This window comes from Crocodylus siamensis, chromosome 6 (assembly GCF_052110815.1).
Source record: "Crocodylus siamensis isolate JL-2025a chromosome 6, ASM5211081v1, whole genome shotgun sequence".
Lineage (NCBI taxonomy): Eukaryota > Metazoa > Chordata > Crocodylia > Crocodylidae > Crocodylus > Crocodylus siamensis.
The window spans coordinates 46,374,668-46,391,634 of NC_143400.1; the positions used below are offsets into that span (position 1 = coordinate 46,374,668).

General features: G+C 42.5%; 2 protein-coding genes across 2 annotated transcripts; one reads left to right on the forward strand and one right to left on the reverse strand.

Annotated features, from left to right (window-relative positions):
- Positions 1-2,420: 2,420 nt before the first annotated feature.
- Positions 2,421-3,392, forward strand: LOC149862613 (olfactory receptor 6F1-like). The gene has a single exon (XM_090054008.1). It carries the CDS (start codon positions 2,421-2,423, stop codon positions 3,390-3,392), a length of 972 nt encoding a protein of 323 aa, XP_089910134.1.
- A 10,060-nt stretch (positions 3,393-13,452) lies between these two features.
- Positions 13,453-14,427, reverse strand: LOC149862614 (olfactory receptor 6F1-like). Its single transcript, XM_090054009.1, has one exon. The coding sequence runs from the start codon at positions 14,422-14,424 to the stop codon at positions 13,453-13,455; it is 972 nt and encodes a 323-aa protein (XP_089910135.1). The 5' UTR covers positions 14,425-14,427.
- Between the last annotated feature and the right edge of the window lie 2,540 nt (positions 14,428-16,967).

The window sequence follows — 16,967 nt, forward strand, 5'->3', positions numbered from 1 at the left end:
AACCTTGGCCAGTCCACTCCTGACTCCAATGTCCGCATCATTAATGAAGAAGTTGAGCAATATGGGTCCAAGGACAGCGACTTGGGGGACCCCACTGGTCACAGGACACCATGATGAGTGACTGCCATCAATTATTACCCCTGGGTCCAGCCATGGACCCAATTTCCCAGCCAGTGGATCATGGTGGACCCAAGGCCACAATTGGCCAGTTTTGCCAAGAGGTGATCATGGGATACCAGATTGAAGGCTTTTTTGAAGTCAAGATGTATGACATTAATCTCTCCTCCCTTGTCCAGGTGATATGTCACCTGGTTGTAGAAGTAAATGAGCTTGGTCAAGCAAGGCCTACCCACAAGAAACCTGTGTTGGCTATCCCTTAGGATGCTGGCATCGGCCAGTCCATTAAGGATGGCCTCTTTAATAAACTTTTCTAAGATCTTCCCTGAGATAGAAGTCAGGCTGATGGGCCTATAGTTAGCTGGATCCACTTTCCCCCCTTTCTTGAAGATAGGCACCACGTTGGCCCTCTTCCAGCCTTCAGGCATTTCACCAGAGCACCAGAAGTTTTCAAAGATCCATGCCAGGGGCTGGGCTATGATGCTTGCCAGCTCCTTGAGTACCCTGGGGTGCAGATTGTCAGGGCCGGCTGACTTGAAGGTATCCAGCTTCTCAAGGTGTTCCTTCATGAGGTCAGCATTTATGGAGGGAAGGGGATCTCTCCCACCCAGACCTCCCTGTCCCATAGTGGGCATGGGTATCCCATGGGACTGATGAAAGACCAGCACGAAGTACCCATTTAATAGGTTGGCTTTTTCCTGTGTGTCAGTTGCTCCATCTGGTTCAGCAGTGGTCCAATGTTGCCCTTGCTTTTCCTCTGGCTCTCCACATATCTGAAAAAGGACTTTTAATTGTCCTTGATGCTCAAAGCTAGTTGGAGTTCAGTTGCAGCCTTGGCTTTCCTGGTTTGCTCCCTGCAGGACCAGATCCGTGCAGAATAATTCTCCTTGGAGGGGAATTCCATCCTCAATCCTTTGTAGGCCTTTCTTTTTAGCCTTAGGAGGTATGCTAGGTCCCTGGAGAGCCAGGGGGCTGCTGTGCCCTCTTGCTGCACCATCCAAGGTTCATGCATATCCCAGGCTCTTGATAGACGAGATGATCAAAAGATTGGAGGAGGCCTGCTATATATCAATTTTCTCTCATGCAAAAGGTTACTGGCAATTTCTTCTGCTAGTCCCAGCAATGTGGTTCAGGGACCTGGGTACTGTCTACTTAGGCCAGCTGTGCATTTTGGTCTGCTAAAGACCTATAGAACTATGGGAATGAAGCTCATTCCTTTTCATTCATTCATTGACTATATGACAAGCATTTGGGTGCTTAACTACAGTCTTTGACACTTGGGAACAGTTTGGGATTCTACTTTTCCTTGTGGTCAAAGAGAATGACCCTGCAGTTGTATCTGTTGGAAATACACTGGCAGAGGAACATTGCATCTTGTAGCCCAATAACCCAGTGCTTAGGACACTTGCATACAAGTAGGAAACCCCGTTCCAAGGACACCATTACCCAGAGGGCTTTTGAACCTGTTCCTCCCACATTTAGATGTTCAAACTACTAGAACAATGGTAAAGCATTGCTCTCAGACACCACCTTGAAGCTGTGAATTCCCCTTGAAAATGCTATTGGTTTTAGTAATCATTGATTCTTTAGGGAGATCAACTGATGAGAAGTAAATACTTCTATAGATACCACATGCTCATGAGGATATTAAGAGAAATACAATCCATCATACTCTATCCATGCTGAGATTTTAAACATCATTGCTCAACTCTTAAAGCTTTTCCTCTGACACTTCCGAAATTCAGCTTAAAGAGGACACATGACTTTTCTTTAACCTCTCAGATTTAATAATTTTCACACTGTGCTTCTTGGTCTCAACATTGTTTCTGCTGATCTCATTATTTAAAGTGTATCTGCAGAAGACAGAAAATACTTCAGCAAAATCTCTACTCTTTAAAAATGGGAGAAAGGGTAAGTGCTCACTTTATACTATTCGGTTAAAGTGCTTTTGGTGGGTGGCAAGGGGCTCTTATTTGTAAGATGAATCCAGACAAATACTGATGAAAGACAGATCCCTTTCAACTTCAGGAAAGACTTCTGATCATGTCTATATAGAAAGTTAGGAGTAGGAATGGTATTTATTTTTTCCTGTGCCACTAATATACTATATGTCTTCTAACAAATAATTTTACCTCTCAGTGTCCCTGTGTGTTCAGTTTTAATGTGGGGATTTTTTAAATCTTACTCTCTCTCCCATTTCTAAATGCTTGAGATTGTCATGTATCCTGTGGTTATTTTAATCCTTATTTTTTGTTGTTGTTGTCTTCCCTGTGTCCATAAAACAGAGTGAACATTATATAGCAATGGAAACAGGGAACAGGACAATGGCTACTTATTTCATCATCCTGGGCTTTCCCAGTCTTCAGAAACTGCATCTTTTGTTATTCTTTGTTGTCCTGACCATCTATCTCCTGACCCTGGCTGGACATACTCTCATCATCATATTAGTACGTGTAGACTCACGTCTCCACACCCCTATGTACTTCTACCTCAGCAATTTCTCCTTCCTGGAAATCTGGTATACCTCCAATATCATCCCCAAGATGCTGAAAGTCTTCCTGGGAAATGACAAGTCTATCACCTACACTGGATGCATTACACAGCTGTACTTCTTCATGTCCTTGGCGACTGCTGAGTGCTTTATCTTGGCTATCATGGCATGTGACCGCTATTTAGCCATCTGCCACCCACTGCAGTATCCAACGCTTATGGACAATAAGGTTTGCCTTCGACTGGCTCTTTGTTCTTGGGTAGGTTCCTTTCTGGTCATTATTCCACCTCTGATCTCACTGTGTAAGCTGTCTTTCTGCGGGCCCAATGAGATTAACCACTTCTTCTGTGATGTGTCACCTTTATTGAAACTCTCCTGTGTGGACCCACATGAGGCTGAAACAGTTGACTTTGTTGTGGCCACTAGTGTCCTTGTGAGCTCCATTGTCCCAGTTGTGGTTTCCTATGCCCTTATCATTGTCACCATTCTGAAGATGCCCTCAGCCACCGGGCGCCAGAAAGCCTTCTCTACTTGTGGCTCCCACCTGGTTGTGGTGTCTGTCTTCTTTGGTACCCTGATATTCATGTATGCACGCCCAGCCTCCCTTGACTCTGCAGACTTCAGCAAGCTGTTGTCTGTATTCTACACTGTGGTGACCCCAATGCTAAACCCCATCATATACTGCCTAAGGAACAAGGAGGTCAAAGAGGCCCTCAGAAGAGCAGTGAAAGGCAGGAATGCACTACTGGGATCATTTTTTAGCAGGGTCTTGCCATTAAGTTGAAGAGAAATGCAGTACAGTGAGGAGTGGGCAAGTGGCTGATACTAAAGCCAGTTTTCAGTAAGTATATTTTTTCTTTCAACTCAATTCATTTTGCATCTCTCTCTCTCATGTTCAGGAAGTGAGAAAAGATGATCCTAATAATATATCTAGCTAACACTGTTTTTATAGGATTTGTAGTAATATAGGAATGTATACTTTATCTCCATAAATAAATAACTTACTGTCTTACAGCAACTCTCTTTCCTTGTCTAGTCTGGTCTATATACTTATCACTATAATAGCTGTCTGGGTTTTCACTGGGACAGTCCATTCTATTTTATTATAATACTTTGTTTTATAGTTTAAATACTTATACATAAAACGTGTTTGGATAATGAAGTATTTTTATTATTAATGAATATCTAAAATTCCAATTTAGTTAATATATTACTTCATCTGTAAAAGAAATATGAACAGAACTTTCAAATATTTGGGTGGGCTTCAAAACAGTTTGCCATATAACACAGGATTGAATGTTTTTTTCCCAGAAAAAAGTGAGGAAAGATCATCAATACAAAGTGTATCACTAGAAACCAATAAATGAGAGATGATGGTATTAATCTGTGGTGTTGGAGATGTAGGCTAATAATTTTGCTCAGCTTCTTTCAAAACACTAATGTGCATCTGTGTAACGTACATTACAGGGGAATGAACCAAGCCCTTCGGTTACTGACATTTCTGAGATTGAATATCCTGTGTTTCCCTATCTAGAAATTCCATCCTGGACCTAAGAACCTTTTCCTGATTAAATGTTTCACTTAAAATGGTATGTTACAATGCAAAGTTTTGTCTTGAATGAATCAGCATTTTGCATCAATCACAATACGTCATGAAGAGTGACATTGTGTATTTTTTGCTCCTCTGACCAGATAAAGAATTCTTGCATTCAAAAGCTAGTTTAACTTTCTTTCGACCATGAAGTTGGTTTAAACAAAATACTGGTCATTTAAGCTGTCATTTCTAGAATTCAGGCACCACAGGGGATTCTGATCCTGGGCATGTATGAAGGACTAATGCTTTCCATACACCATGGCAAACTGTGCAGGGCCTCCAATCTTTTACTCTGAATAGCCAAGTGACTGGGAGAATCACCTAGAAAGTTGAAGGATGTAGTATTTAAGCTACCTAACCTGTGGGGAGTTGAAACTGCACCTCTTGCTTCCTAGGACACTACTCAAACCATGAGTCATTATCCCATTCATTCTCTGGTACTCCTTTTGAAGCTGAGAGACTTCAGAGCAAGATAGACGGGGGATGTGCGGGCCCAGAAGGTAGAAAAGAGGCCTGGGTTGTGTGGCTCAGTGAACTAGGCTACAGATTGTATGTGTATACATGATGGCTGATAATGCATGCGATTAATTCAATGGGACTATGTAGTTGCACGTAGTCATCCATGTGCATAGGGTATCCAGGAACAGAATTCCCCTGGGTATGTAAGGGCCAAAAAGGTTTCATTTTATTTTGTTTCATTTCAATTATTTTAGTTTCTTTTCTTTTCTCTCCTCTCCAGCCCCTCCCATCCGTCCTCCTGCTGCCTTCCTCCTTTTGAATTACATTGATAATGGACACAGGGGAGAGTTTGGTTAGGGATGTTGGTGCTCCCCCTGATACTTAGAAACCTCCTTGGTATTTGGGTGGCGGATCTTTCCTTGGGTCAAACCACTCTCTCCACAGTTGGTCCAGAATGATTTCTTCAGATCACATTCACTAGGAGCACTGAGGTATTTGTCATCCTTTGTGGTACCAGGTATTGTCCCAGTCCTTGGAAAAGCTGAACATATCTTACCCTGGCAAATTAGCAAATACTGCAGTAACCAAGGAGTTGATGGGACCCTTGTCTCCCCTACTTTATATATAGTAACCGTTGTGGGAGTGTTTTTTTTCCTCTTTAAATTTAGAGCGCTTTGTAATAATGATGTGTGACAACCTCCTCTGTTTCTCCTGATGGTCAGGGAATCAAGGGGAGAGAGCGAGAGCTGAAAATGACCAGCTAAATTTAACAACTTCATCGAAAAATTCAATCATAGATTTAATCATGTAAACATTAAATTAGTAGGCTACAGATGGCAGGAAGTTCAATAATCTAATTTACCACTGACTGAAAGGTCTACAGTGGGTACAAGCAAGTTGGTCGTTTAGGTCATTGGTTCCAATGAATCCCAAAACCACTCTGAACTCCTCATTTCTTCTCAATCTAGCATACATTTATCTTACCATGCTAAATTAAGAAAGGAAAAGCTATTATTTCAATAGGATTGTAAATCACTAAACAATTAGGATTTTTCCGCTTAATCTCAAAGCAAAACAAATCATCAGCATACTGTAGCTGTTCCTTTCTGGAAACTATTACCAACGGATGGCTTCACTTAGTCCTGTTGGACTTGACTCACAATAGGTGTTTACTTAATTTGTAGAAGTTCTGCTTCCACAGGACCTTTTAACAGCTGTGGTTTTAGACTACTAAGAACTAGGGGTCAGATTAAATATTCTTCTGGACGCTTTTGGACCAATTATTGTCTGCAAGTACATGGGACTGGATGCAAATCTGTATCACTTTCATATTCCTCTTTTGCTGATTGGGGATTCAAATGCAAAGGGTTTATTTATACCATAGTGGTGGCACGTCCAGGACAAGATGGCTCAATCATGTCCCATCCACATGGCACAATCTAAATCTGGGAGTATGCTGATGAAGCTGCAGAGGCCCATCCTGAGAGGCTGCTCCCAGATCCACTAAACAGCAAGGACTGGCAGGTGGCCTGAAAGGTATGCTTATGCGTGACCTCACCACTGAGTGTGTCTGTAGATACGGGCACACAGGGCATGGGTAAAGTGTACTGCAGCCCATCTTGGGTGGGACACATTGCTGAAACAAGGTGGTCTCTTTCCCTCATGCACTGACAGTACAAAATATGGTTATGAGACCAGTACTATCCCTTTGTTAACACGTCTTAGTCCTTCACATTCACATTCTGACATCAAAAGGCTCAAAGTTCAAATCCCTCAAGTGACCTTGCAATGTGTTTCCCTAAAAGGCTAGATGGCTTGCACAGGGAATTTATGTCCCATGGACTACTGGCATACAGTGCAGGCCTTTCCAGTCCAGCTCCTGCATGGGACTGGGAGATATATTGCTACTCATTAACACATGCTGCTTTTAAATTAAAAAAAAAAAATCTGAGGCTTTTATTCCATTCTGTATGAAAATATGACCATTTGAGGCATCTCGGTTGGTAGCTGTTATAACTCAGGTTACCATAAATGCCACTGAAACTACAGTTTGGCCCAATACTAAGTGAGGCATTTTGTTCTAATTTTCTTAATGTGAAACCAAACACCAACATGAAAATGTTCTTACCATGATTTTCATGGTAACTATTTCATGGCAAACTATTGTTACTACTTGGAAATATGGAAAATTTCCAACCATCTTCATGACTAACTGGCCTGTAATGATGAAATTGTCCTAGCCATGTGAGAAATGTTTGCATAAGTAGAGGCAACATAGATAGTCCTCAAATCAAGCCCTCATTTCTAGCCATCAACATACTTTTATCCTGTGCAACCTTTTTACTGAAAGCTCTTGCCATTTCCATGTATGCATAGTGAGTGAAAAATGGTCCAAACAGTTAAGAAATCAATATTCTTCACACGCACCAAATGACACTCAACTGTGAGGATGTCAATGCATTTGCATTTTAGGGAACAGTTATACTTTGTAATGTGAGTACTGTAAAATTTGCCAGTACTTCAATCATCTGTCATTCATCATGACAAAAATCAGGAGTAACAGTGTTAGAGTCAATGGATCTGATTCTCCTCACATTCAGGTCATGAAAACCAGGAAAAAAAATCACACTGGAGTCTAGGGTTTTTAATCCCCTCTCATTAGCTGTAGTGTAAATCAGAAGTAACTTCCCTGGAGCCAATGCATTTGATTTTTCTCTTACCCATCCCAAGATAAGTCAGGAATTAGACTTTGTAGCCAGATAGTGAGTGGCAAAAATACAACCATTTTTCTACTATCCCTGTGGGCATATATACACATGCTTGAGCAAGATCACCAGGTGCTTTTAAAAGTGCCCAGTGGTGTGGCACATGCATTTGTATAAATGGCAAAATGTGCGTTACCACTGAGAAAATGGCAGTGGCATTCTCTTGAACTAAAACACATTAAAGGCATTTTAATTCAAAAGCTCACTGCTGCCATGTGCTCTATCTGCCCCAGCATCACAGCATTCATGAGCCACATCTCAAGGTATATAGAAAAAAACCTTTAAAGCTGTGTCTATGTCCAAATCGCTGATTCTCCAAATCAGCATCGAATCTTCAGATTCAGATGCAGCTGAATCGATTCAGGGACAGCAATCCGAAACAACAAATCGAATCACTGTCCCCAATTTAGGCTGAATACAGCTTGTTTCACACACCCCTATTGTTTATACAAATGTATGTGACACAGCTCCAGGGGTGTCTGATCACATGCAAAGCAGACTCAATTGAGATCCAACATGCTGGATCTCAATTTGACGCATCAGAGCAGACAAATGTATATGTATAAATGCCCTGTTAGACCACATATTTGCCACCTGCATGTTTTCTGTCTTCTGTGGAAGAGTGGAATTGGACCAATTTGCCGCTATGCATATTAATGCAATATAACATACAGGAAGCTCTCTAAATTAAGAGCCAGAGGGTACATCTACCTCTGATGCAGATCTAGGAATTTGAAAAGGGAGTGCAAGAGATGCCAGCAGTGCCTTAGGGGATTTTACACACCATGGCACAGCAGCTGCTAGGGAAAACAGGTAAGATGTTCCCCACTGGCAGTGCCAGAGCAAGGCAGGGGTGAATGTGGCAACTGCACCAGGTACCGAAGGAAAACAGTGCCAACAGGTGCTGCCCAGCTTGGGCAGAGTGTGGGATGAACCCATGAGCACTGCCCACCCACTGCCACCACTGTTGATGGCTGACCTAGTCATGGGGTAGAGCCTCAGGACTGCTCCTGCCTCACTTCAGCTGAGGCTTTTGGTAGGTGACAGTGTGGGATTTTGTGCCTCCTTCCAGCACCTGCTCCTGGACCCTGGGGAGCAGACAGGGAGAAGGGGCACCACCTGTAATTACACTGCTGCTGCTGCTGTACCAAATCCACTCCAGGGCAGGGGAAGATTCAAGTCTCAGTCTCTTTTTCTTAGGGACAGGAAAGAAGCATTGGAATCAGGGGGTGGGATGCAGCTGCCATTGATGCTACTAGCATCAGCAGCTCTGCCTGACAGTCCACACAGCTGGTCCCTACAGCCCCTGGATGCACTGTAGCAGAGGTGGTCCTGGGAATTCCCCCATACAAGGTTAGCTGTGGACAGCAGTGGCAGTGGTCAGGACCTCTCCCCCTTACCTGTCCTTGTTTGGTTGCTAGTGGCCCCAAGTGGGAGGGAGCAATCCTGCAACTCCCCACCACACACTCCTCTTCCACTCCTACCCCTTCCCTTTTATGCCTTCCCTGTTCCTCCCTCTCTTTGGATATCCTACTCCTTTCAACTGTTTTCCCACCCTCCCCACTTTCCCCATTCTCACCAACCTATCACACAACTGTTTTCAGCTCCCAGTTCAGGGCCACTGAATCCTGGATGACAACTACTCCACATGCCTCCATGGGATACTGAAGGACCACTTACTGGCGCTTTTTATCTTAGAAGTTACTTAGAAGTTAATGAAAACCCCAAGGTTAACTCAGCTCAAGCGGGGTAGCCAAGCTAAAAGATAGTCTTGCTGCCCCCTGCTGCCCCACACCATGTGGGGGGCTCTTTCATGAACCTCCCAACCCCTGCCCACTCTCCCAGCCCTGCCCCCATGGCTGCCCTCCACCTGGCTTCAGCTCCTGGCTCCTAAAAAAAAGAAAAAATCCCTGCACTCATCAGGTCTTGCCAGGAGGGGGGGATGATCCCTACTGCCCCCCACTGCCCCACGCTGCATGGGGGGCTCTGCCACGAGCCCCCAGATTCCCCAATGGTGGCTGCAGCAGCCAGTGAATGCAGGCCTTTTTTTTTTTTTAAGAGCCAAGAGGTGGGGCAGCCATGGGGGGGGCAGACTTGGAGAGTGGGCGGGGGCTGGGGGGCTCATGGATGAGCCCACCACACAACATGGGGAAGTGGGAGGAAGTGGGGATTGCCACCCACCTGGAATCAGCCAGTAACTAGGGATTGTTTTTAAAGAGCTGGGGCCAGGTGGGGCAGCCATGGGGGGGGTGGTGCTTGGAGAGCGGACCAGGGTTGTGTTTGGAAGCACTCCTGTGGGGCTGGCAGGGGATGCAGCCTGGCAGGGGTCCCCCATGGTCCCATTCCCACTCCACCAGCTCCCTTCCCCCACCCACTACTTACCAGCATGGAGTCCAGGTCCAGCTCTCTCTGGCAGCGAGCTAGGACTGCCCAAATTGCCAAAGCTCTCTGAATCTTTTCCAAATCAATTTTAGGAGCTTCAAACTGATTCGAACCTTTTCACTGGTCTCCTGATTAGATTTGGATTCGGAGATTCATTCTCTGAATCTGGCTGAATCTCCTCTGAATTGAATCAGCACCTGAAGCTTCTCACCACACAACCCTAATGAATAGACTTTGCATACTAACCTATGTGATTATTTCACATGTTTTGGGGATGCCAAAATTAGGAATGGGAAGGAACAATCCAACCTGAATAAGGTCTTGAAGGTTTAGTAGAGTCCACGTTATATGAAGTGATGTAAGATTTGTTGCTAAAACTGGCAACATGCTGCATTCAGGAAGTGAAGGTAATGGGGGAGTTAAATAATGGTACCACTGGAGCTAGTCATACATTGTTTTTTCTCCACATGAATACATTTTTTTTTTACTGTACACAACAACTCTTCTTGTCACAGAGATTATACAAAGAAAGGGATCTTTACATTAGAGAGACTCTTTGGAGGATCATCACCATAAGAAGTAGGCCTCAAGCTAAAATAGATTTGGGAATATTTCTTCCTGCACACCCAGTCCTTGTAGTATGTGAACCTAATTCCCTTTCCATTTGAGTGAAGGAAGTTCTGCCGTAGATCACACCTGTGTATATTTACTCTTGATGGACAAGCATGAAAGGTGTTATGCTAAATTTACACCAGTGTAACTGAGAGCAGAATATTTCCCTCTGGCCATGTTTACACAAGACGTTGACTGTGTAGTAGCCCGTGACTACCGTGCAGGCATGTCGCATGGCAGGAAGTATGACAAAATGCTACTGTGCAGTAGTCATGAGCTACTGAACAGTCAGCATCATAAAAGAGCCATTCCTTGGCATGACTGTGCAATAACTCTGGTAACTGCAGTCATTTAGCAAGTGTTTATACAAGTACTAAATGACTGCGCAGTAACAACTGCACAGTCAGCATCTTGTGTAGACATAGCCACTGGCTCTTAATTGGGAGAGTGTCATGTACCATATATTACATTCATATGCAGAGTAGCAAATTGGATTGATTCCACTCTTTTACAGAAGACAGAGAAGATGCAGATGGTCAAATGTGTGGTCTAACAGAGATATTAGAAGAACAGTTGTATTTTTTGCCACTTACTATCTGGCTACAAAGTGTAATCCTGACTTATCCTAGGATGAGTTAGAACACAATCAGCTGCATTAGCTCCAGTCAAGCTACTTCTCATTTATATTATGGTTAATGAGTGAGGATTCAAGACCCTAGACTCCGGTGTGATTTTTTTTCCTGGTGTATAGTAGCTGAATGTGAGGAGAATCAAATGTATTGACTCTAAGAATTTTACTCCTGATTTTCACCTTGATGAATGAGAGATGTTTCAAGTACTATAAAATGTTACAGTACTCACATTCCAAGGTAAGGTTGTTCCCCAAATGCAAATGTATTAGTACCATTAAAGCTGAGTGTGATTTGGCGCACGTGAATAATATTGATTTCATAGCTCTTTGGACCATTTTATATTCACTATGCATGAATATAAATAGTGAAAGTGTGCAAAAAACTGGTGAATTGAAGCCGCACAGCATAAAGGTAGATTGATGGAGTAAATATATCAGTCAATAGGAAATTAAATTACTGAACTTCCTGTCAACTCTAGCCTACGAATTGAATGTTTATCTGCTTAAATCTATAATTGTATTTTTTCTATAAAGTTGTTAAATTTAGCTGGTTGTTTTGAGCTCTCCCTCTCTCCTTGATTTTCAAGGAGAAGGGGAGGAGGTTGTAATAGATCACAAATCATTGTTACAAAGCACTTTATAATTAAAAAAACCCCAAAAACCACTCCCACAATTGTTACCATATTACCATATATAAAGTAGGTGAGACCAAGGGTCCTTGGTCACTGCACTATTTGATAATTTGGTAGGACAAAATATGCTCAGATGTTCCTAGGACTGAGACAATACCCAGCACCACAGAAGAGGACAAAAACCTTAGTGCTCCCTGTCGTTGTGATCTTAAAATATTTTTCCAGACTAACTGGATAAATTGGTTTGATTCAGGGGAAGACCCACCAGCCAGATACCAAGAAGTTTTCTAAGTATCAGGGGGAGCACCAGCAGCCCTAAAAAAACTTCCCTTTGTCTCTGTTACCAATGTTCAGTGATTCAGATGGAAGAAGAAAGCAGGGAGAGCAATGTGGGGGTGGGGGGAAGAGAAAAGAAAAGAAACCTTTTTTGGCACTTACATACCCAGGGGAATTCTGTTCCTGGACATACAGCCTTGTGCACATGGATGTCTATTTGCAGTTACACAGTCCCATTGACTTAATCACATGCATTGGCAGCCATAACACATACACACACTTTCTGTATACTAACCCACTGAGCCACACGACCCAGACCTCCTCTCTGCCTTCAGTCCCCACACATCTTCCATCTGTCTTGCTCTCATGTCTCTCAGCATTGTGCTTGGAAGTAAGAGGTGCAGGTTCAACTCTACACAAGTAAATGTAGCCTTAAAAACAACATCCTTTAGCTTCCTAGGTGATTGTCTCAGCCACTTAGCTACTTGGGGTAAAAGACTGGAGTCACTCCACACTTTGTCGTGGTGTGTGGAGCTTTGAATGCAATAATTCTTTATCTGGTCAGAGGAGCAGAAAAAAACAGAATCTCACTCTTTATCACATTTTGTGATAGATGCAAGATGCTGATTCTTTTCATGATTTCATTGTTCCTGAAAACTTTTAATTGTAACATACCACTGCCAGTGAAACATTTAAGCAGGGAAAGGTTCTTACGTCCAAGATGGAATCTATAAATAGGGAAACAGGATATTCACTCTCAGAAATGTTAGTAATCTAATGGTTTGGTGCATTCTCACGTAATGTAGGTTATACAGGTTCACATTTGTGCTTTGAAAGAAGATGAGGAAGATCATTAATCTATATTTCCCATATAACAGATGAATACCATGTCTCTCATTTGTTTGTTATTTTATACTGTTGCTCTTTTCTTACTGTTTTCTGGATAAAAATCAGATTAATCCCTGTGTTCTATAGGAAACTGTTTTGAAGTCCCCCAAAATACTTCAAAGCTCTGTTCATCAATCTTTTAGAAATGAAAGAGGTATATTAACTAAATTGCAGTAGTAGTTATTTATTTATTATAGAAATCCTATAGATGAAAACACATCTTTTTATGTATAAATTTTCAAAAAATAAAAAATGTATTATAATAACAGGGAATGGATTATTCCAGTGAAAACCCAGAAAACTATTATAGTGATGAGTATATGGACCAGACCAGACAGGGTAAGAAAGTTACTCTAAGACAGTAAGTTATTTATTTATAGAGATGAATGATAAATTCCTATACTGAGCAGCAGACAAGTGAATTATTATAAAGACTATAAACATGAGTATTAGCTAAATATATTATTAGGATTATATTTTCTGGCTTCCTGCACATGAGAGAGAGATGCAAAATGAACTGAATTGAAAGGAAAAAAAAAATTTACATACTGAAACATGGTTTTAGCATCAGTGACTCACCCCCTCCTTGCTTACTGCATTTGTATTCAACTCAGTGGCAAGACCCTGCTAAAAAATATTCCCAGGAGTGCACGACTGCCTTTCACTGCTCTTCTGACGGCCTCTTTGACATCCTTGTTCCTTAGGCAGTATATGATGGGATTTAGCATTGGGGTCACCACGGTGTAGAACACAGACAATACCTTGCTGAAATCTTCAGAGTCAAGGGAGCCTGGGCGTGCATACATGTATATCAGGGTACCAAAGAAGACAGACACCACAACCAGGTGGGAGCCACAAGTAGAGAAGGCTTTCTGGCGCCCGGTGGCTGAGGGCATCTTCAGAATGGTGACAATGATAAGGGCATAGGAAACCACAACTGGGACAATGGAGCTCACAAGGACACTAGTGGCCACAACAAAGTCAACTGTTTCAGCCTCATGTGGGTCCACACAGGAGAGTTTCAATAAAGGTGACACATCACAGAAGAAGTGGTTAATCTCATTGGGCCCACAGAAAGACAGCTTGCACAGTGAGATCAGAGGTGGAATTATGACCAGAAAGGAACCTACCCAAGAACAAAGAGCCAGTCGAAGGCAAACCTTATTGTCCATAAGTGTTGGATACTGCAGTGGGTGGCAAATGGCTAAATAGCGGTCACATGCCATGATAGCCAAGATAAAGCACTCAGCAGTCACCAAGGACATGAAGAAGTACAGCTGTGTAATGCATCCAGTGTAGGTGATAGACTTGTCATTTCCCAGGAAGACTTTCAGCATCTTGGGGATGATATTGGAGGTGTACCAGATTTCCAGGAAGGAGAAATTGCTGAGGTAGAAGTACATGGGGGTGTGGAGACGTGAGTCTACACGTACTAATATGATGATGAGAATATGTCCAGCCAGGGTCAGGAGATAGATGGTCAGGACAACAAAGAATAACAAAAGATGCAGTTTCTGAAGACTGGGAAAGCCCAGGATGATGAAATAAGTAGTCATTGTCCTGTTCCCTGTTTCCATTGTTACAGAATGTCCGCTCTGTTTTATGGACATAGGGAAGACAAAAAAAGTTAGGATTAAAATAACCACATGGTGCATTAAAATATCAAGAATTTGGGAAATGGGAGAGAGAGGGAGAAATTGAAAGAATCCCCACTTTAAAACTGAACACACAGGAACACTGAGAGGTAAAATTATTTGTTAGAAGACATATAGTACATTAGTGGCACAGAAAAGAATAAATACCATTTCTATTCTGAATTTCCTACATAGACATGATCAAAAATCTTCCCTGAAGTTGAAAGGAATCTATCTTTTATTAGTGTTTGTCTGGATTCATCTTATAAATAAGAGCCCCTTGCCACCCACCAAAAGTATTTTAATGGAATGGTATACAGTGAGCACTTACCCTTTCTCTTATTTTTAAAGAGTAGAGATTTTGCTGAAGTATTTTCTGTCTTCTGCAGATACACTTTAAATAATGAAATCAGCAAAAAGAATGTAGAGATCAAGATGCACAGTGTGATAATAAATCTGAGAGGTTAAAGAAAAGTCATGTGTCCTCTTTAAGTTGAATTTCAGAAGTGTCAGAGGAAAAGGTTTAAGAGTTGAGCAATAACATTTAAAATCTCAGCATGATTAGAGTATGGTGCATTTTATTTCTCTTAACATCCTCATTAGCATCTGGTATGTATAGAAGCATTGACTTCTCATGAGTTGATCTCCCTAAAGAATCAATGATCACTAAAACCAATACCATTTACAGTGGGAGTTCACAGTTTCAAGGTGGTTTGTGAGAGCAATGCTTATTGGTCTAGTAGTTTGAACATATGAGTGTGGGAGGAACAAGTTTAAAAGCCCTCTGGGTAATGGTGGCCTTGGGACTAGGTTTCCTACTTGTATGCAAGTGTCCTAAGTACTGGGTTATTGGGCTACAAGATGCAACGTTCCTCTGCCAGTGTATTTCCAACAGATACAACTGCAGGGTCATTCTCTTTGTCCACAAGGAAAAGTAGAATTTCAAACTGTTCCCAAGTGTCAAGAACTGCAGTTAAGCATCCAAATGCTTGTGATATAGGCACATGAAGAGAGACAAGATTCATCCCCATGTTTTTAAAGGTCTTCAGCAGTCTTTACATGCAGAGGTGGCCTGTGTGGATGTTACGTATCTTAATGAACCACATTGTAGGGACATGCAGAAGAATATTCCAGTAACAGATTGTGAGAGAGAATGAGAGAAGCAGTCCTGGAGGAGGACCTCTAGAGGTCACCTAGTCCTAACCCCTGCCTGAGGCAGGATCATCCCTATTCAAACCATCCTAAACATATCTAAAATGTTAACTGTTCATAAAACTACTGTCAGCGCTGACAAAACACAAGACATTAAACCTTAATCTATAAAGGTGCCACACATAAAGCAGGGGAACCACTGCAGCCTATATCATACTTCTATAAAAGGTTGTTAATCTAGAGGGCCATATCCCCTGGTTCATAGGAAGGCAACCCCTCCCTGCATAGTCCATACCAATCTGACCATGGGGTAAAATTCCTTCCTGACCCCAAATATGGTTATTGGTTTCATCCTGAGTGACAGTGTTTTAAGACTAATATGATCTTGTTTTATAGAAGTAGGCCCATTATTTTTTTAGGCTTCCCATCTTGTGTGGCAGAGAGCCACCCACCTCACTGTGCCAGGCCTAAAACCCCACTTCTGGCATCTCCCCTGGGGACCCTATGTCCAGCTGTCCCCATTCCTGGAGAACATCCACAGGCTTGTGGTAATGCAGCCACCACCTGGGCACTGGTCTCTGTTAGGGCTCTGTGCAGCTTGGGGTACACAGATCCTGCAAGCATTCTGGGTGCTTTCCCCATAGTAATATTTTGGGGTGCTTCTTTCCACCTGAACCATCCAAAGATAGCTTCCTGTGATGGAGGAAAGTAAAGAGCCAAGCCCACATTAGCCAGCCGAGCAAAAGGACAAAAAAGCTCTGTCTCTCCCCTAAGGAATTCATAGCCGAGCATGCTGTAACCCGATAAATTTTCTGATCAGGGAAAGTGAGAGTTGGGGTGGGGGGTAGACAAAGGAATTAAGAACACTTTTAGCAAAGCAAAATAATTAGAGTCTTACAATTATGGGCAAAGGGACCCTTTTAATTTGTGACTGAATTACTTAGTCCTAATCTACTAGCTGGTTTTCATGTTGTTAGTTAAGGATTCATCCAGGGATTTTCTGGAGGCTCGTGGCTTCTTTGTTCCAAAATGCTGCTGGAGGCAGAGAGAACACTCCCTCCAGGAATTTTTATACCCCAGTCACCTAGGTGACCAGGTTGAACCAAATAGTAGCAGAGTGAAAATCAGAGGGATGGCTGGAATGTCCCAATCCAGGGACAAACAGAGGAGGATTACTTCACATAGTGTACATGAGGACAAGGCAGGTTAAAGTTACTTCTCTTCTTCAACTTGCTGCAGGGCACCCAGGGATGGTTCACCCATGTGAGTACCAAGTAGTTGGGCAAGGTCCATGAAATCAAGATATTTTGGAATTCTGACCTGGTGCCCTTGAT

Coding starts and splice junctions, on each gene's coding strand:
- LOC149862613 (XM_090054008.1), top strand. CDS start 2,421: ATGGAAACAGGGAACAGGACAATGGCTACTTATTTCATCATCCTGGGC.
- LOC149862614 (XM_090054009.1), bottom strand. CDS start 14,424: ATGGAAACAGGGAACAGGACAATGACTACTTATTTCATCATCCTGGGC.